At 39.1% G+C, this 20,211-nt stretch overlaps 2 protein-coding genes and 1 long non-coding RNA gene across 5 annotated transcripts in view; 1 reads left to right on the top strand and 2 right to left on the bottom strand.

The window, feature by feature from the left end:
• The window catches only part of urp2 (urotensin II-related peptide), a 15,129-nt gene extending 2,530 nt beyond the window's left edge, over positions 1 to 12,599 (top strand). The window contains exons 2-5 of one of the 2 annotated variants that reach the window (XM_017308277.1): positions 5,483 to 5,806; positions 5,909 to 5,943; positions 6,117 to 6,267; positions 11,798 to 12,599. In XM_017308277.1, coding sequence (XP_017163766.1) covers positions 5,483 to 5,806; positions 5,909 to 5,943; positions 6,117 to 6,267; positions 11,798 to 11,829 — 542 coding nt within the window. In that variant the 3' untranslated portion in view covers positions 11,830 to 12,599. Of the gene's footprint in view, positions 1 to 5,479; positions 5,807 to 5,908; positions 5,944 to 6,116; positions 6,268 to 11,797 lie in introns of both variants that reach the window. The other variant, XM_008430527.2, reaches the window with a different exon arrangement.
• Positions 5,802 to 7,944, bottom strand: LOC103477407 (uncharacterized). Of its 2 annotated transcripts, none has more exons than XR_535645.1 (3): positions 7,847 to 7,944; positions 6,428 to 6,544; positions 5,802 to 5,923 (listed from the first exon to the last, which is right to left on the bottom strand). It is a non-coding gene; the product is annotated as an uncharacterized LOC103477407 (long non-coding RNA). The 2 variants fall into 2 exon arrangements; XR_535644.1 differs by having other exon boundaries at positions 6,458 to 6,544.
• An 82-nt stretch (positions 12,600 to 12,681) lies between the features above and the next one.
• The window catches only part of LOC103477420 (nuclear mitotic apparatus protein 1-like), a 13,029-nt gene continuing 5,499 nt past the window's right edge, over positions 12,682 to 20,211 (bottom strand). The window contains exons 2-6 of the mRNA XM_008430539.1: positions 17,093 to 17,202; positions 16,800 to 16,925; positions 16,243 to 16,349; positions 14,822 to 15,003; positions 12,682 to 14,742 (exon numbers count right to left, since the gene is read on the bottom strand). Coding sequence (XP_008428761.1) covers positions 14,581 to 14,742; positions 14,822 to 15,003; positions 16,243 to 16,349; positions 16,800 to 16,925; positions 17,093 to 17,202 — 687 coding nt within the window. The 3' untranslated portion in view covers positions 12,682 to 14,580. The remainder of the gene's footprint in view (positions 14,743 to 14,821; positions 15,004 to 16,242; positions 16,350 to 16,799; positions 16,926 to 17,092; positions 17,203 to 20,211) is intronic.

Genomic DNA, 20,211 nt, shown 5'->3' with positions numbered 1-20,211 from the left:
TGGACGTACTTCCACTACTTCCACTCTGGAGTTGCCCACGGCGAGAGGCGCCGGGCTGGAGTGGGCATACTTGTTGCCCCCCATCTCGGTGTCTGTACATTGGGGTTTACCCCGGTGAACGAGAGGGTAGCTTCCCACCGCCTATGGGTTCTGATTGTTGTTTGTGCTTACGCATCGAACAACAGTTCAGATTATCCACCCTTCTTGGAGTCCTTGGATTGGGTACTGGAGAGTGTCCCTCCTGGGGACTCCCTTGTTCTACTGGGGAACTTCAATGCTCACATAGGCAATGACAGTGAGACCTGGGGCATGGTTGAGAGGAATGTCCCCACCCCATTTAAACTCAAGTGGTGTTCTGTTGTTGGACTTATGTGCTCTACACGGATTGTCCATAACAAACACCATGCTCAGGCATAAGGGTGTCCATATGTGCACTTGGCACCTGGACACCCGAGGCCACTGTTCGATGATCGATTTTTTTCATTGTTTTGTCTAATCTGTGACCATGTCTTGAACACTCAGGTGAAGAGAGGGGCAAAGCTGTCCACTGACCACTACCTGGTGGTGAGTTGGCTCCGTTGGTGGGGGAGGATGCCAGTCAGACCTGGCAGGCCCAAACCTGTTGAGGGTCTGCTGGGAAGGTCTGGCCGAGTCTCCTGTGAGACTGAGCTTTAACTCCCACCTCTGGCAGAACTTTGCGGGGGAGGTGAGGCACATTGAGTCTGAGTGGACCATGTTTGTGCCTCTTTTGTTGAGCTGGCTTATCGGGTGGTTGCTGAGGCAAAAATTTGGGCGTGACAGGAGGTTGGAGAGGCCATGGAGAAAGAATTCAGCACGGCTTCGAGGCGATTCTGGTCCACCATCCGGCGTCTCAGCAGGGGCAAGTACCAACACTATTTATAGTGGGGATGGTGTACTGCTGTCTTTGACTTGGGTCGTTGTGGGTCGGTGGGCAGAATATTTTGAAGACATTCACAATCCCACCAACATGCCTTCGATTGAGGAAACTGAGCCTGGGGACTCTGGGTTGGGCTCTCCAATCTGCTCCTTGATGGCAAGGCCCCCGGGTTGGATGAGATTCGCCCGGAGTTCCTTAAGGATGTGGATGCTGTAGGTTTGTGTTGGTTGACGCAATTCTGCAATATTGCATGGATATCGGGGGCACTTTCCCTTGATTGGCAGACTGGGGTGGTGGTCCCCTTGTTCAAAAAGGAGTGTGCTCCAATTACAGAGGGATCGCACTCTTAAGCCTCCCTGGCAAGGTCTACTCAGGGGTCCTGGAGAGGGGGATCAGTTGGATAGTCGAACCTCAGATTCAGGAAGAGCAGTGTGGTTTCATCGTGATTGTGGAACACTGGACCAACTCTACACCCTCAGCAGGGTCCTGGAGGGTGCATGGGAGTTCGCCCTACCGGTCTACATGTGTTTTGTGGACTTGGAGAAGGCGTTCGACTGTGTCCCTCGAGGAACCCTGTGGGAGGTTCTCCGGGAGCATGGGTTACCAGACCCTTTGATATGAGCTGTTAGGTCCCTCTATGGTGCGCATTGCCAGCAGTAAGCAGGCTCGTTTCCGGTGAGGGTTAGACTCCGCCAGGGCTGCCCTTTGTCATCAATTCTGTCCATTTTTTCATGGACAGAATTTCTAGGTGCAGCCAAAGTTGACTTATGACTCAGCAAGATTTAGAGAAACTCATCCATCCATTTATCATTAGTCACATTGATTACTGCAACAGTGTTTTTACAGGTCTGCCTAATAAATCTATCCTCCAGCTGCAGTTGATCCAGAGCGCTGCTGTTCGTGTTTTCAGTAAAACCAGCAAGATAGAGCACATCACCCAGCTCAAAATTCTTTTCACTGGCTCCATGTAGCTCAGAGAATAGATTTTAAAATACTGTTAGTTTATAAATTACGGAACCACAACACATTCAAGATCTGCTGCTGTTGTATCAAACTTCCAGACCTATCAGATCTTCTGGTTCTGGTTCTGCTCTGCATCCCCAGAACCAGATCCAAACATGGAGAAGCAGCATTCAGCCTCTATGCTCCACAAATCTGGAATAAACTTCTAGAAAACTGAAAAACAGCCGAAACACTAAGTGCCTTTAAATATATATGTTAATATGATGTTGCTTTAGAAACATCATAAATGAAACATTAATCAGCAATCTGATGTGTGAAGATGGTACTTGACAAAATGCTATGTTTTAATTGGCTGTGACTGTGTGTTCTATGACTTTGTATTTTTGTATTGTTCTGATGTAAAACACCTAGAAATGCCTTGTTGCTGAAATGTGGCATACAAATAAACTTGATTGATTGATTGATTAAACATTGCGGTTATTTAAATACAGCAACATCCAGAAAAATATTTATGTGATACATAACTACAAAATACTGATAGATGTGAAACCTTGATGTTGTCAAAATACATGTGATTTGACAACAGAAAGATACTATCGCAATACAGTTGATGAGAATGAATTCAGCTGTTTTGTTGTGTGTACATTTTGAGCAAAAATTAGCAGGAGATTGTAAAATCCTAAAACAGGAGAAATAGAGAATTTGAGGAAGTAGGTGTGTGCTCTAAGGGAGAACATTTTCATTATGTTTTAAAATTAAGTATTTACTTATCCTTTTCAGTGAATTATCAGAGTTTTATTCTTTGCAAATTAATGTTGAAAGTAATCATTTTAACAGTCATTGAGAGTCTTCGCATCTTAATAAGTGTATTCTAAGGATACAGATTTGACATTAGGATGATGCAACCTCAGCGTGGGGACAAGTGTAGGAAATAAGTATTTGATTTGATTACATTAGTATAACTTGAAGGTTTTATGAATTTTTTGGTGTGAAATAAATAATCTAGGACCATCCAATTTATTCTATAATGAAGAATCAGACTCAACAGTGAAAGAGTGAAGTTTACAGAAGTAGACAGCGTATTGTTAGTAATCTAGATTTATTAGCAGTGATGAGACTAAACTGATATATTTAAAAGGAACAGTTATCTCTATGCTCTCTTAGGCAAAGGATATTTTGTAGAACTAGTTCATGGTTAGACTTTTAGAAGTTTACTGAAAACTAATAATACAAGGAAACATCTAAAACCAACAGGGTAAGATTTCAGTAAAAACCAGGAGGATGCTAAGCTGCTTTGTGTAAATGCTTTAATGTTTTTCTTTCTATGTATAATCATAAACTGCAAACATGGAAAAGTTATGATGATGAAAAGTTGATCTAAGCTGTATTGGTTATATAACAAGTTAAAATTGTGAGCAGTCGGATGATTTTTTTATAACTGGAATTGAATGCTACAAATATCCATAATGAATTAATATTAAAGAATGATATCAATAATTGGGAAGTAATTTAAACTAAGTCTTTGTCATTTAAATTATATTTTTATTACAAATGTATAAAATGTACTGATTGGTAAGATAAGGAACAGAAGATTACTCAGATGTGGTGAGAAAAGGAGAAATTGTCTAGGACAGAGTATGAGTGGCTATAGGGGAACAGTTTTAATTGCAAAAAGAGGAAATTTCCAGTAAAGAGGGATGGTTCTATGTGTCAAAAAGGCATTGCTCAAAAAAGGATAAGGCAGAAGCACTTGCTAATATTCGGGGTTGTGTCTCGGGGACAGTCTTCGTGTTCACATCAGGAGGAGAGATCATGAAGACCATCTGGGTTTGGAGAGAAGAATTGAGCCTCAACCAAACTAAAGAACTGCTGAGGCCAATCCACGAGCCAAAGATTGAGTTTTCAGAATCTGGATTTTCTCAGGACTAGTGCTTCACGCTGGGTTTCTGCTTCCTACTGGGTTTCCTTTTTCTTTTCTTTTCTTTTTTGTTGGATACAACTTTCACATTTTATCAAGAACAAGTTGAATAATTTTTTTATTAGATTTTTTGGACTACATCTGCCCATTGGGGAAAATTGGATTTTTATCATGCTTTTCACACAAAGAACAAATGGATCAACCCAGGAAAGGGGGTACGAGCCTCACTCTCTGTCTCCTTGCAAATTTAAAAAGTTCACATAGACACAGTTATAGGGAAAGATAATTGATCATGATTTGATTATAAGGGATTTGATTATAAGGTCTGCAAATTAAAGCAATGAAAATCTTCCGGGAAGTTGTGAAAATTTGATTGTTGAGATTGTTGTGATTTGTGTAGTTATTTTTTAGGTTTTTCTGTCTAGATCTGTGTCTTTCCTGTTGATTGCGCCCAGCTGTGTCTAGTTCCCTGATTACCCTCCCTGTGTATTTAGTCCCACCTGTTGTCTCGTCGTCTGCCAGTTCCTTGTGTTCCCTGTGCTGCCACTGTTGGACTTTATGTGGATTTATCATTAAAACCAGCATTCATCTTCATCCTGGGTCTGCCTGCGTCTTCCCTCACCAAATCGTAAATCATGACAGAGATTGTTACCTTTAAAAGTTCTTCATGGGGTTAAATGCTGATTGCTGAGCTGAACAAAACGGTACACAGAGAAGAAAAATAAAAAATCACTGTTATTTATGTAGTATGGTAATCTTTAATTATCAGCACATGGCTGAATCTTTTCCTCTTAAATTATATTTAATCAGTAAGGTACTCAGTCTACAGTCACACTGCAGGCTTCAACACACAATTCAGATTTTTTGTGAAATCCAAATTCTTTTGCATGATCATTCACATTTCCAAATATTGGTATGATCTCTCGTGAATTGCAAAGGACCTGAAAGTGTGCCGCATGTATGGTAGCGGGCGCAATAATGTCACACAAGGAATGTGTTAAGCCAACCACATTAAAAAAGACAAAGAAGTGCTCAGTGTTTGCAGGAGGAAACACGAATGCTCATGGTGGAGCGCGACTGTTCATGTTAAAGTTGTTATCCAACCATAGGCAGCACATCAGCACTTTAATCCTCATTATCATCCGCCATGGTTGTTTTTTCTTCCCGTTTGAGCGCATCAGGTCACACCACAGTGACGTTTGTTGAATATCAATGACATTCGGGTCAGATGGATCATGGGACTAATGTGACCTGACGGTATACACACAGGTCACATCTGAAATGATCAGATACATATCGACTTTAGGACCACATATCCAGGTGGTCCTAAATCCGATATGTTCCTGAGTTGCTTTAGAAAAATAACGATCTGTGTTGTTCAGACTGTCATGACAAGATCAGATGAAAGTCACATCAAGGCAAAAAAATCTCATTTGGTCACTTCAGCTTTTTTAATATTGCTATAACTTTTTCACCAGGAGCATTTTTCTGCATGCAAATTTATATTTCAAGCTTACAAAGTCAGGCATAGTGATTAATTATTATAGAGTGTGACTAATTGATAAAAAAAAATGTATCGATTGACAGTACTAGTTTTAATACATGTCTTTGGAGAATGACTTAAACCTTTCCCTAAATGTACTTACTACATTTCAGACACAACTCTCAGCATGCATATTGTAACCTCTTTATCTTTCTAGCAGGGTTTGGGACACCATCAGATCTTTTACCACCTGGCACTATAGCATCATCTGTCCTGTCGAAAGCCTCCCCATTAAATCCGAGTCAATGCATGAAATGTTTTTTTAGCATAAAATCAGCTGGGCTTGATAAAATGACAAGAAATGCAGAAAAGATTACTCAACGAAGTATCACTGCTGGGATTATGGGTGGAAGATCGCAAACAAGTACAGACACAGCCAGACCAGATAATCGAGCCAAGATACTGAAGATGATCTCAGTCCTCGCAGAGCTGCACAAGACCTTCAACAGCACACTGAGCTCACAAATCACTCTTATCCCTCATGGTAATATTACTTTATTTTCTCACTTATGTGTATTCTAAAACCAGTTCCTATTCTTCTTCCTGATCAGCATATGGGATTTTTTCTTCTCTTTTGTTATTTCAGCAAACAGCAAAAATCCTAGAAGAAAAAGTAAAGTGGTAAGATTCAGTGTTCAGATCAATTAACTTTACTCCAGTATTATGATTTACAGCCTACATATTTTGTATATCATGATATAATATGATGTATATAAAAATCAGAAGAGCTTTTATATGTATAATTCCCTCCAAGTACATAAGATCCGTTGCCTGTTATTTCTTCCTGTGGGAAGCTCCCTGCTCCGGTAAAGACAACTGCTGCCACTCTGCCAGCCTCACAGACCACTGATTCCAGGTCAAGCCCAGACTCTGTTGCCCTGAGTAAGCCAGGGCGAAACTTCAGGAAGTCTCTGCCACCACAGACCAAGAAGACCAACAAAAGAGGTGAAAAAAGCCAAAACCTTTTCACCATGCATCTGTGTTTGACACTTTTTTTCAAAGTAGAAATGCCATTTTTATTATTCATTATGACACATTGTGTCATTTTGTTAGGGTGACCAACAGTATTTGAAGTACATTAAAACTATAATACCCAAAGCATTACTTGAAAATATGAGCATTGGGCTATTTGAACCTTCTGGCGGTCTTAGTATGATGGTCACGATGCTGTCATGGTTGGACAGCAGGGGAGAGTGGGGTTGTTCCGTCAGACTGCCAGTTCCTGAAACCACACAAAAGAAAACCTTTGTAAAACACGCAGGGTCCCTGTGGACCCTCCAATGGACCCTGTCTCTTAAGACCACAGGAGGGTAAAACTGGGTTAAATTCTGGTATCCCTCTTATAAACTCAGCATTATGTAGCATCTAATCTTATTAGCTTAATGGTGAATACTATAGTGAATAGTTAATAGCTAAAATGGGTGATTAGAGTGAAATTGTTCAACACTAAGGTCCCGTTTACAAGACAATGATTTCGGGTGAAAACGGAAGAGTTTTGTTGCGTTTGTACTCTGTGCATTTACACAAAACCACCGAATGTTTTCTCTGACAACGGCACAGATTGAAAACGGGTTCCAGAGTGCGATGTTTCTGAAACGTACCGATGTCCGTTATTGTGTAAACAGAGAAAACGGATCTTTTCTTCCAGAGAATCTCCAGCTCATGCATAGTATGATGCAACACATAGCTGCTTCCTACAATCCACAGAAGAAGAAGAAACTACTCACAATGCTGGTGTTACTGTTTCCCATCAGATTCGGTTCCCTCAGCGTCTCTTCACCGCCCAGGTGGCAAAATACAGGCTGCTTGTTCAGCGCTGTTATCTAGAGAACTACGGACCAGAACCAGCCCGGCTCCAGACCAGTTTAACGGGGGGCACCGACTTATTTTGGGGGGACCAAATTAGACTACGTGGCTGAACATAGACAACATCAGTAGCCTACAGGCTACTTGTTAACAAGCTTAAAGTGCTGTATTGATATTAGCTAGTGATTGTTTAGCTGTCATTACCTGCATCCAACAGCTTTACTCAACTCAGTCGGTTAGTTTGGGGGAAAAACTGCAAAGTTATTGCTGGTTTGCTGCCATGATTCTAACACACCTGCCCAGCAGCAGCAGGTCTCCTTCGCTCCCCCACAGGTGTAAACCCAGCGCGAGCGTCTCAGCTTTCATGTTGCGTTTGAAGGTGGCTCGGAAAAACAGGTTACTACTTAGCAACGGATTAAACTGTTTTAACTGCTGATAAATGTGACAGAGGGCACGGATATGGGAAGTGCGGAAGCTCCTATTGTATCAAATTGATATAGGAATAACAGACTGTCGGTCATTCCAAGGTAAAAACAATAAACAGCTTCCAGTCCGGGGCGGGGGGATTCAATGCCCGCCCATGCGGCCGGGCCTGCTAAGGACACCGTGAAAGCTCAAACAAGGTCTTTCAGCAAAGTTATCCCACTTTTTCCAACCGCATGCGCCCTAATCAGATGCACACAATGCATGTTTTCTCCCAATCTATGGGAGAACGTACCTGATGGTCAAATGCGAATCCACGTGCCTTCAAGTAGAACTTTTTTTTAAACACATGCGCGCTTTCAAAGTTTCATAGAATCTAGCACCAACTAGTGGCGTGGCGAGAGCATTACATGTTTTCGATGTGTACCGTTACTGTGTAAACAAAGATTGTAATTAGAATGTTTTCATGTAAATCAGTGGTCCCCAACCCCCGGTCCGTGGACCAATTGGTACCGGGCAGCGCAAGAAATAATTAAATATTTCCGTTTTTTGTATTGAGTCTGGAGGATCTTTTATTTTGAAAAACCTTTAATCGGATTCTCTCGGTTACTTGCGCGCCAACACTGAGCCCACAAGCAGCAAAATGAGTAAGAAACAGATCAGGTGTCTTTGGAAAGTTTATTTGCAAAGGGGAAAAGGCCCAGAGAAGAGACAGGAGAATGGATTCATCCCGGACCCGTAGGTGAGTCCCACATTACAAGCCGCTCTGCGTAACATGCGGCGACCGGCTGCTATGAGGCAATGAARCTTCAAGCTGCTTCACCACGTAGAGACCAAGCAGGCTGTGGATATAAGCAACACTTCAGGTGTCATTGTCTCCCATCACTCCCAGATGGACCGTCTGGTTGCAGAGAAACAAGCTCAGGGCTCCGTTAGTCATTATCGTGAGTTAAAATTTTCACGAAAGTAAAATGTTCGTTTTTGTGGCGCTTCTGTTATTTTGAAGAAACAGGTAAATGTTACCATAGCAACCAGAGTCAGAGTGTTTGGGTAGTGGTCGAGAGGAGATGAGTAGAGCTTGTGAGTCTTACGTCTGGTTTAGACGGAAAGATTTAAGAATTGTCGGCCGATTCTCCAAACCTCTGTGACCACAGAGCTGATAAAAGTCCAACAGGTTCGATGGTTCGTGTGTCCAAGGCAGGAGCAACACGAACCGATTCCAGTCACAAACATCCCGATTCCAGAAGAAAATCCACAAAACTCCCAACATGGCATATGGGAATTTAGAATAACCAAACACGGATGACTATGTAGAAGCAATATCAGGATGTGGAGTCATTTTAAGAAATAAAAGACATAACAAAAAGAAAAGGCAGTGGATAAAAGACGACGGAGCAGCCGTTCTATTTGCTGCACTATGATTTTTCATAGTTAACATTTTTAACTGAATAAACATAAACATATATAATAATGACCTTTACATATAATAATAAACATTTCCACATATCATCTCTGATATCCACCGGACTCTCAGTTGCGCGACACGTCAGCTGCTTAGGATTCCCCTCTGTTCTTACGTCACCGCGCTTTCTGATTGGCTACCTGTCACATTCAGCAGGTCGTATTCTTTTTCCCAGTCAGGAAAAACCCCACAGGCTGCGATAAAAGGGCCAAGACGACCCAAATTCAGGATTTAGAGGGAACGCCAACCCCCCCACCCCACCAAGGGCCGCAGCAAAATTTTCCAAGTCTTGACCGGTCCGCGGTAATAAAAAGGTTGGGGACCACTGATGTAAATCATCCAACAAAAACGGAACAAAAATTCCGTTTTGTTGAATCATTATCGTGTAAACGCCCCTAAGACTGTCTGAAAATGCTAAGTTATATATATTAGCAATATATTGTTATTGGTGTATTGAAACACACTTGTAATTTTTCTGGGGGGTTTGTGTTTGTTTTCTGTGCTCTGGTGGCCAATCAGTGACATTTTGTTGCCTGTTAGTTTGCGACCGAAGAGAAACCAGATTGGAGCCAGCAGTTTTAGAGCTCTCAATATTTGTCTTTTATCTTCAGTTCAGTTCAGTTCACAGCATATCAGTTCAGTTGTTGCCACAACAAGACTTCTTGTCACAACAACTGAACTGAACTGAACTGAAGATAAAAGACAAATATTGAGAGCTCTAAAACTGCTGGCTCCAATCTGGTTTCTCTTCGGTCGCAAACTAATATTGCCAATTTCACTATTATGTCTTTGTGCATCAACTGTAAAATAAGTCCAAGTCTAAAAGCAAAATACAATATTCTCAAATATGTCTGCACCTTTAAGTCAAATCTAAAAAATATAGAATTACATTGTAGCATGGTGGGGTAGCTGTGCTACGTTAGTTTTGATTTGTTCTTGCATGTTTGGACAAATATTTGCTCTGGTTTTGAATTCTGTGTAGCTGAAGGGTTTTGCTCAAATGATTTTATATTTGGACAGTTGTTATGATGCATAACCATGGCAACAATGTGTTGGTTTTGCAGCCAATTAAGCATCTCAAAATCCCAAATAAAACATTATGATCCCAAATAACACAACAGTTCAAATAGCAGCTTCCATGGCTGCAAAGAAGGGCCAGTAGCCAGAGATAGAAGATTTATTGATCTCTTCCTTCTGTCATAATGGGTCACATCCCCGTTTTTCTCCTCAACTTTTTAACCATACGGTCAGACAGATATTTAAACAGGAGCAGCAAAAGCAAATGAGATGGATTCAGCAATGCTTGCTAACAACTGGTGGTGACATCCAGCACATGTTGTGGAATATATTCCCTGTTGTCTTGAAATTGATCTGTTATCATGACAGTCATAAGATTGTCATACAGCAACAATTTTTATTTTTTTGAGACTCACTGCTATAGAAGAGCATTCCTGCTCAGACCATAATCATCTGACTCTTACTCATACTTGGATGATATGAATTACAACAACACATCGTTCTATGCTGAGATTAAAAAAAGTGTTTTAAATTGATTTAAACTGACCTGAATTGAAACAGCTGTAGAATAGAATATACTTTATTGATCCCCAAAGGGAAATTGTTTATTAGTTGACAAGCTACTTTTTCCAAGGTGTTAAATATTAATACAAATATAACCATGAGATGAAAGAGTGATTTAAGTTATTCAATGAGACTGAATATAAATAAATTAGGATTGCTGTAAATTAATATTTTGTAATCGAGTATTCTATTGATTACGCTTACTGATTATAACTAATTAACTGATTACTTGATTAATTGAGTAATCAGATAAAATAAAATATTGGTAAATGTAACATAACAGCTGTGTTACTATTGCATGTCAACATCAGTCCGATTTTTCACATTTGAGCTTCAATTAACTTGTAACAATAATAGCTCACTTTTGAAGTTAACCTGAAGAAAAGTTATACAAAAAATTTTAATTGTATTCAATTTAATAGGCTCACAAATACACTTATAAAAAATGTCTGTACTCCAGTTGTTGTATTCATCTTCAGTCAATTTAATAGATGAACTCTCAGCTTTCCCAGCTTCTGTGTCCAGATTAGCGACGGGATTTCACACCGTCGCTCATCACACACAGAAACTCATCTACCAGCTGTGTGCCGCCACAATGCGCTCTGCCACACATTTGTTGAGGCCGGGATGATAAGAAATGTATTTTCCGGTTCGTCCGTAAAGCTACATTTAGTTAATAATCTGTAGCGCAGTCGCCCACATTGTTAAGTCTATCCACTGACCTGTATAATTACTCCTGCCGCGCTCTTTCTCTGCAGCAGGCAGCAGCTCTGGGAGAAGAAAACCTGCCGTATCCAGGCATCGCGCCAGTCATTTTAAGGATGCTCATTGGTCCCCCGAAAACATGTTCCTAACACTTGGCTTTCCTCAACAACTCATAGGCGGGGAAGTGAGAGCGCTGCGCAATGCAAATAATGACCCGGCCAGAACACAGTGCTGAACAATAAAATATAATTTAACAAGGCTTCGAGCCGGATAAATTTTCCTCGAAGAATTTTAATAATCGAGATACTCGAATCATTTGAGAAATTATTACAGTACTTAATTAATTAATTAACAAGCATGTACATGCAAATATGTTAATCAATAAATGAGTGCAGAGAAATTTTGATTTAAGATACCCAGACTTGAGCATTGTAAAGTCAAATGGTTACAGGCAGAAATGTTGGTTACAGTCTAACCCATCTTGTCTTCTGTTCACAGTGTGTTTCTGGAAGTACTGTTCCCAGAACTGAAGTCTCCCAGTGAACACTGGTGTCCACTCCCCATTAGTCACCAATATCTGATCTTCCTATTGGTGATATCTTCTCAACTGATCATCAACTCAACCATCTATCCCAACAGAGCCAACCACAAACAGTTCTTTTCTTGTTCTGTTCCTGTTTCATTATCAAGAACTTTGAATGAGCAGTGTAAGGTTAAACTGGTTATTTTACAGTAATGAAATGGTTACATAAAGGTTATCAATAGTGCAAACAGAATACCTGCTACAACAATAAGTTGACTGCATATGAAATTGTGAATGTATCCTTTCCTCTGCTGTGTCTTTTCTCTGACTTGTGCTAGGAGACTGTTGCCGGGTTTCAGAAAGCACCATGTCTACCCTCAGGCTGGCGCCAGCCTTGACTTGGCCCTTTTCATTTACTCATTTATTAACAAGACTGACCAATCAAAAACAGACGATGTGTGCTCGTGGTCTGGGCACATGAACAGATAGCTTTGTTAACCACATTCTGTTAAAGGATGGGCATATGTCAGTTTTGTGTTTGAGATTTGTGCCATGTTTAAAGTAAAATGAATCTGTTGAATGACAAGCAGCAGCCATGGCGACGAAGTATGAAAAATGTCATCAGATTTCTGTAGTTTCACTGTCAGTAGTGAGCAAAGTTTTATGCTTATTAAAACTGATGTTGCTGTATAAAAAGTTGGCCTTTTTGGAGTATTTTGTAGAATTTAATTCCAAAAGTTTGATTTACAAACTGGAACAAAATAAAACACATTCAGTGATGCTCATTCAGAACTTTGTTCTTTTCCTTTTCTGCATTTTCAGGATATCCCATTGGATCAAACAAGCATATGATTCACACTGCATTAAACAGAGTTTTTATTGTAAATCCTGAAAAACATTGCAAGATTTGACTGTAATTCCACCACCCAGTCGTAAACAAAGCTGATTCTAGTTACATTTTAGACAAAGTATAAAAGTATGACAGAGTTTTCCTTTTTCCTGATTGGCCAACAGTTTTATATTTGAATAAATGAATGAAAATGCTTTTAAATCAGTTTCTCAAACTTTTTCGGACATTTTTGTAGTTTGATGGCAGTAATACGATTATTCCCAAGTTCATTAAAGATGTCAACAAAGAAAGATTTGTCTATCAAACCGTACGTGTTGGAGCCAGAACAGTAGAATGAAGAAAACGAGACCGCAGGACCACGCATTAATGAGAATGCATCACAATGTGTTATTACTGTATTTACATGATGCAGTATGGTAGACTGCATCAAGTCTTTTGGAAAATCCCTCTTGATGCTGGCGGAGGTTGATGAAGCACTGGTCATTAAGGTCTCCGCAACAGACTTTCAGACTTAGGAGCAGAAACTGACAAAGAGGCAAATTGACTGAGCTCTCTGCTGGACATTAAAAGTATTTTAGGACCAATGAATATTAGTAACAAATGCTACACTTGTCATATATATTTAATTGACTTATATAATGAGAGTTTTAATAACTTAAGCTTTAACTGCAGCAATAGATTGGACACATTTCAGATTGTGCTTTGTCATAAAAAAATGTAAAAATAAATTCAGGAAGAATAATTCTAGGTGAAGTTATTTTTATTGCTGATGTCATTTTTTTATAAAGAGGCATATCGTATAAAGACGCTTGTACTCATCTTTAATTTCTACTGAATTTTCCATTTTCATTTGGCTACAAGCATGTTTGTGGCTTTATTTTAGCTATCATGCAGAAACAGAATCACTTTTATCAAATAAATTGTATACAAAATATATTTTATTTAACACTTAACAGTGTTCTGATAAGAGCTAACTCGGGTTTAAGAGAAAGTCACAATGTTGAAACTACTAATGTGTGGAAAGGGATTTTTATTTGTATTTCTACACCAAATCTACAAATACTCAAGTCTCCCAATCCCCAAAGCTCACTATTTTTAATATTTCAAACACCAAATATATCTTAATACACCTTAAAATTATGCACAGTGAACTCTACCTTAGCACTACTGCAAAGATAATGTCTCTCTTGGTGGTACAGCTAATCAGCAGCAAAATGAACTGAACTGGATGGGTTGCTTTGCAAACACCAGCCAATAGTGTGTCAACCAGGTTGGTCGGCATTTCAACCGACCAACCTGGATTTTCTTTGAAACATTTTACAAAACAAAACACTTGAATATATGTTCCACAAAAAAAATCTGACAACAGATGAATCTATGAGTATACTGAACTAATAATAGGTGGGTTCCACTGTACTCACAGTCATAAGAAATAAGAAACCGTGAAGAAAAACATAAGGACACCAGGTGTTTAAAGACCAAGGCCTTGACTTGTGATTACAGTATAAGGTGTTTCATTTCATTGTTTGTTATATTCATTTTTTGTTGTAAGTTATATATCATGCAGTGATTTTGCTGTAAATGTGGCTCTGCCATCATGTGAGTAAAGAAACATCATGTTCCAGAACATGCATCCCAACCGGTGAGTGCACAAAGACCCAATCATACAAATCAATATATTTTTAGTAAGTCTCTGTCTGTCTATAAAAACTAAAAATTCACATTGGATCTTGTTTGGTTATAATCTGACTTTCCTCCCCCCTCATCTTGACCCTAAACATTCAAACTAGCTCATTGCAGAACTTGCATTTGAATTTGTCTATGTTATCTTTTCCTTCTAGTAAAGACTTTTGATTTCTTTTAATTGGGCAGTTTATTTCTCCAAACCAACTTCTCCTTTTCCCGCTCCTATTTAATTAGTTTTGCAACGTCCAGGTAGGCAAACTCAGTCTCCCGTTCTGCAGGGCAAGTGCTGGTGAACTCTTTCCTTAAGTAGGCACAGGTCAAATATCTCCACACACCAGTCATTTCTGCAGGGATGTCAAGTTCACGGTATTTCTTCACTACAACCTGATGAAGAAACCAGAGAATAATGAGCAAAGCAGGTCACACAATCTCCAGTGAAGAGATTGAACTTTAGTGACCAAACCTTTAGAATGTGTAGCTTAGGTAGCAGGTTACAATCTGCAAGGGTGAGTTCAGGCCCATCCAGGAAGCTTCTGGTGGACTCAGGCAGGTCTCCAACTGCATCTGCATCAATCTCCTCAGACAGGGGCGTCCTCAGGAAGTCATCAAGACGACGGAGAGACTTTAGCAAGGTTTTCTCTAAGGCTTTCATTACAGGGGGACAGAAAGAAAAAGTCTGAAGCATAAAAATAGATCAAGTTGATTTTTTTTAATTTATACATTATCTTCATTTTGCAAACTGGAAGCAAAAGCAAAAACAACTTCCTTTCAACATTTAAAGCTGCAGTACATAACTTTGATTTAAAAAAATGATTTTACATATTTGTTGACACTGACCGTATGGTATCAGACAGATAATGTGGAAAAACTGAGCTCCTCTGCCTTCTTCCGGTGTTCACAGTGCTAACTATAAATAACCAATCAGAGCCAGGAGGAGGTTCTTAGCGCTGTCAATCACAATCTTATTTGGTTCTGATCATCTCTCCCTGCCTCCCCTGCTAGCTGCAGTGCTTCTGATACACTGGCTAGTTTGTAAAGGGTTAGAGTCCCAGTTAAACAGCGTTTTAACTAAAGTTCTAAAAGGTTAGAAAAGGGGTGCGGGTTTTAATGTCTTCATTTTTATTTAAATTTTTTGTTTATTCAACGTCACATGACTCTGTGTTTTTGTTTTTAATGATGCAAAGCACTTTGAAATGCCTTGCTGCTGAAATGTGCTATACAAATAAAATTTGATTTGATTTAGTATGGGCATCAATGACAGCTCAACATGGAGCTAAAATCACACATATGGAGATTTTAGATGATGCACTACTTTTTGCTGATGTGTCATTAAATCTCAATCAAATAAAACTGAAGATCTTGTTCATAAGAGATAAAAAGGGTTAGAAATTTATACAGCAAGCAATTATTAAGATGGCATCAGGTAAGATTCTCCAGATCAAAATTAGGAGGTGAAATGTCATTATGGCCATCACAAGAGTATGTACACTGAAAATGTTCATAGTCACAGGTAATTCTTCTGCTGGGAATTGTATTCTGTTGTGCTAAAAATATTACTAAAATAATATGAACCTCTATAATTCCTGCACTGTATTAGTGTAATAATCATCACAACTTTAACTTTAAAGAACACCTTACAAATGATGTTAACTGGTAATAAAAAAACCTGAAAGTCTGAGAAAATTAACAATAGCATCAAAAACAATAGTTAATTCCCACACCAAATCAAAAACTTCTCTTTTGACTTTTACTAAGCCAAAAGACTGCACCACTACATCTGTACCACATGAGGGTGCTGTTTAGTTACTCTAAGCACAGATGCAGAGGATGAGACCAACGGTAAAGCAACAGTTTCTTGTCTAAACCATATAATCTCTGTCTTACCATCATGTGTGTCTCTTCTTGGGTTTTTGATGTAGGCAGAAAACTTGGCAAAGATGTCGATTCCTGCTGTGTTGGCTTCAGGATGTTTGGGAGCCAGTCTGGGGTATCTGTTTTTTCAAGAAACAAAAAAGAGCTGAATAAGCTGTGTGCCAATAAATTTTGGCAGCATAAAGTAGTGAGCAAAGTGGGCATAAATGTAGCCTGTGCATGTTTTAGCACTTCTCCCCTTGTGAAGCCAATTTTTCCAATAAATAGTATGTTGTGAGGAACCAATGCTCCATATCGAACCCAAGGACTGGGCCCCATACGAAGAAGTGTTGTTTTTGGATTAAGGGTTAGCTTTAGGAGTAAGGTATGAATTGAGTTTAGGTTAGGTGTAGAGTTAGATATGCAGTGGTAGTGGTTAGGTTTAGGGTACTGGTCAGGGTTTGGCTACAGAAACAAATGGAAGTCAATGCACAGTCCTTGTGATGACAGACTTATATATGTGTGTGCATGTGTGTGTGCGTGCGTGCGTGTGTGTGTGTGTGTGTGCGTGTGTGTGTGTGTGGATATACCGTGGTGGAGTCAGTTTCTCCTCCAGGAACTCCTCTATCTTGTTAACATCAACCTTGACCTCGCCATCAAATGTCATGAAAGGAGGATTGACCCCTGGAGCGAGGTCCTGTAGGTTTGCTGGCTTTCTGAAGGTACACATTATACATGAACAATAGTGTAAAAATGCAAGAACAACTTTTTACACATGCAGGTTCTTTCAAAGGATTATTCTTCACATCTGCCGTAAAGAAATTAAGAAAACAAACTTTAAATGCTTACATTTTAATGTGAAAAGATGATGACAAGAAGTTACCTCTTAACATCCACTGTGGTGACAGTAAAGATGACTCCTTTCAGCAGTAAGATCATGAAGATTCTCTGAGAAAAAGGACAGTTTCCGATGCTCTTTCCATCACTTCCTGCCTAAACACATGCATACAAAATTATGTTAATTTTTTACATATTCTTCATAATAAGAAAATAGAGCATATCACTCCAATTCGAGTGTGTTTACACTGGTTCCCTGTAGCTAGGCTTTACAGTACTTGTTAGGAAATAAAGCACTGAATGGCTTAGCACCAAAATACATTAAGGACCTGATGTATCAACCATCCAGACCACTGAGGATTTCTAATTCAAGTTTACCCTCATCGTTTGAATCAGATCCAAACATGGAGAAGCAGCATTCAATTTTTATATTCGTCTAATACACTGAAACACTCAGTTTCTTCAAATCAATGCTGAAACCCCATTTCTTCATAGTTTTATTATTATTATTATTATTATTATTATTATTATTATTTTATTAATTACAACTGGGAGATTATTAATTATAGCATGTAATTAAACTTTTCATTGTTTTGACATTAGTATTGTTTGTTTTATGTTTTCATCATATACTTTGAATTATCCTGGTGCTGAAATGTGCAATACAAATAAATATAATAAATCATTTTATTTTGAAATAGACAGGAAAGGCTTGTCCACTCCATTATATATGGACAGGAGAGTCGTGCCTCTGCTGCAACAGGCTACTAGACTGTCTGATATCTCCCAAAATCATCCAATACTTACATGTGAAGTGGATCTTATCTCTTGATCTTATCTATCTCGGCAAAGGTCTAAAAATCAACCACTGTCCTGTTTTGCTCTGTTGTGAGACAGTTCTGACTAATAAACTGGCCCACTAGGTCTTGTCTGTATGCTTGCACTTAACAATCGTCACTTAAATGACTGGCCAAAAAATGCAATCGGTGCTCCCCTAGTAAAAAGAGCCTGAAGTAGGCTCTGAGGTGTTAAACATTCATCATGAATACAGTGGAAGTGAGTATTTGTGATTAGCAGTTCTCCTTAGCATCAAATAGCAGGTTAATCAGCTTAAAGAGTGAGAATGGGGAGATTAACCTGCTGTTGGGAACAGAATAACACAAGTACACTGCAAAGCCATAGGTTTTTATCTCATAAATAAAAAGAGACAACCCTGATGTTATCACAAGATGAGACAATTTTGAATCAGAACTTGTCATATTATTGATGATTTGACCTGTACACACAACCAACACAGTGAAATCCAGTCCACAAACTCATTCCATAACATTTTCATCTACCTACAGTCAATGCTCCAGAGCTCCTAATAAATGAGTCTATTGTTTGAATGTGGGGTCTCGTGGTGTGTAAGCTTGTTGTGCAAATATTTGAGGCACAGTTCAAAATCCCCCTTATTGTGGAATTGGACCATTGATAATTCCCTCTGTAATTCATGCCCTTGTTCCAAGACTTCTGGTCTATGGAAGAGCAGAATGAACTGCTCTTCAAACTCTCCATCATTATAGAATAACTAAGTCTTTGTACACAATGTGCTATTCTGTCCCTTACCACTAGGATTGCATGCCAAAGTAAAGCAAGCTATCTAGCCTGTTGGATTAGAACAGCACTGGTCTAATAGGATAAAGAAAGCAGTCTGTCAAACACACATACTGTACATGGGCACAGATCCTATAGGTGCGTGTTCTTACAAAAATGCAAACTGGTGTTGGAGCTAAATTCCTCAGTTCATATTACTAGATCTTTTGATAAAAGTGTTTGTCTCAGTTTTGTGGTTGGAGATAAAAGAAGTCTCCCTATACTTTGAATTGCAAATTGCTTGGTTGCATTCTTTACATTTAATTAGGTTCCAGAAAGAGCTTTATGACATGCTTGTCTAGATTCAAGATGGCAGTCAAAGATGTTGTGATGCTATCTATGGCTGCTATAGATGTTTCTGGCAGTGGCAGGCTCCAACCAGAACTACTAGTTTAAGAAAAGTATTTTCAATTCTTCAACCTATCAAGCTTTGAAAGTATTTCAGTTCACCATTCAGTCTGCTGCTTTGCATGAGTATTCATGTCAAAATGACTTTTTAGCATTCTGCCATATTCTAATCCAAAAGTATAGTAGACCCTCATCTATTGTGATTCAACAGTCGTGGATTCATAGCTCCATAACATAGCTCCAAATTATTCGTAGATAATCAACCTATTCACCTAAAGTAAATGGAAGCTGGAATGCATAGGTGGAATGCTAACTGACATGTCATATGCTGGTGTTCACAAAGCAGCAAATCCTTGAACATCATTGATTTTCTTGTCACTGATTGGTTGTATCTCCATGAGTGGGGAAAGAGAACGCTGTAAATGCTAGCTTCTGCAATAACACAGTGCATTATAATACATATTAATGGTGTTTGAACTGTAACAATAGTTAGTGTTTTTAGAAGGGATTTCAAATATTTGCACATTTTAGCCACAATTCCTTTACTGGGTTGTGGCAGTCGCAAATGTTGGTGTAGATTCTTAATCATCTAGGATTTGACAATCCTAAATACTTAAGTAGAACACTGGACTTGCTTTTGTTTCTTGAAAATGAATACCAGAATGTGAGCTGATTTGTCTCAAAGTGTGATTGACTGTAAAAGCAACTGAGACAAGTCAGGGATGCAGAGTACATGTTAGAAAGATAAAGTTGGAAGGCACTTCCTCAGTTTTAATTTAGTTTTTGATACTGAAGATAGATGGCTAATTTAATTCCTTTCTACAGCTGTCTTAACTGTCTTTTTATTCATTGCTGCTCTTTGAAGAGTACATGGGCCACATCTTTGAACTGTCCCTCCCCTTTGAAATGTAGATGAACTGTAGACCTTGAACCAATGAGCTGACTCTTCTGTGTTCAGCATTGCTTTTGTAAAACTATTTTATTTCTCAAACAAAATTGCAAATCCAATCGCTGAACTGGACTGCTTATACCAATCTGCTGAGCTTAGGGTCTCTGTTTTGTGTCATGTCTGAAAGTGTTTGGTTTAATCCATCCATCCATCCATCCATCCATCCATCCATCCATCCATCCATCCATCCATCCATCCATCCATCCATCCATCCATCCATCCATCCATCCATC

This window comes from Poecilia reticulata, linkage group LG2, assembly GCF_000633615.1.
Source record: "Poecilia reticulata strain Guanapo linkage group LG2, Guppy_female_1.0+MT, whole genome shotgun sequence".
In the NCBI taxonomy this organism is placed as follows: Eukaryota; Metazoa; Chordata; class Actinopteri; order Cyprinodontiformes; family Poeciliidae; genus Poecilia; species Poecilia reticulata.
Note: the sequence above shows the minus strand (reverse complement) of the source record. Positions and strands in the feature narration are given on the sequence as shown.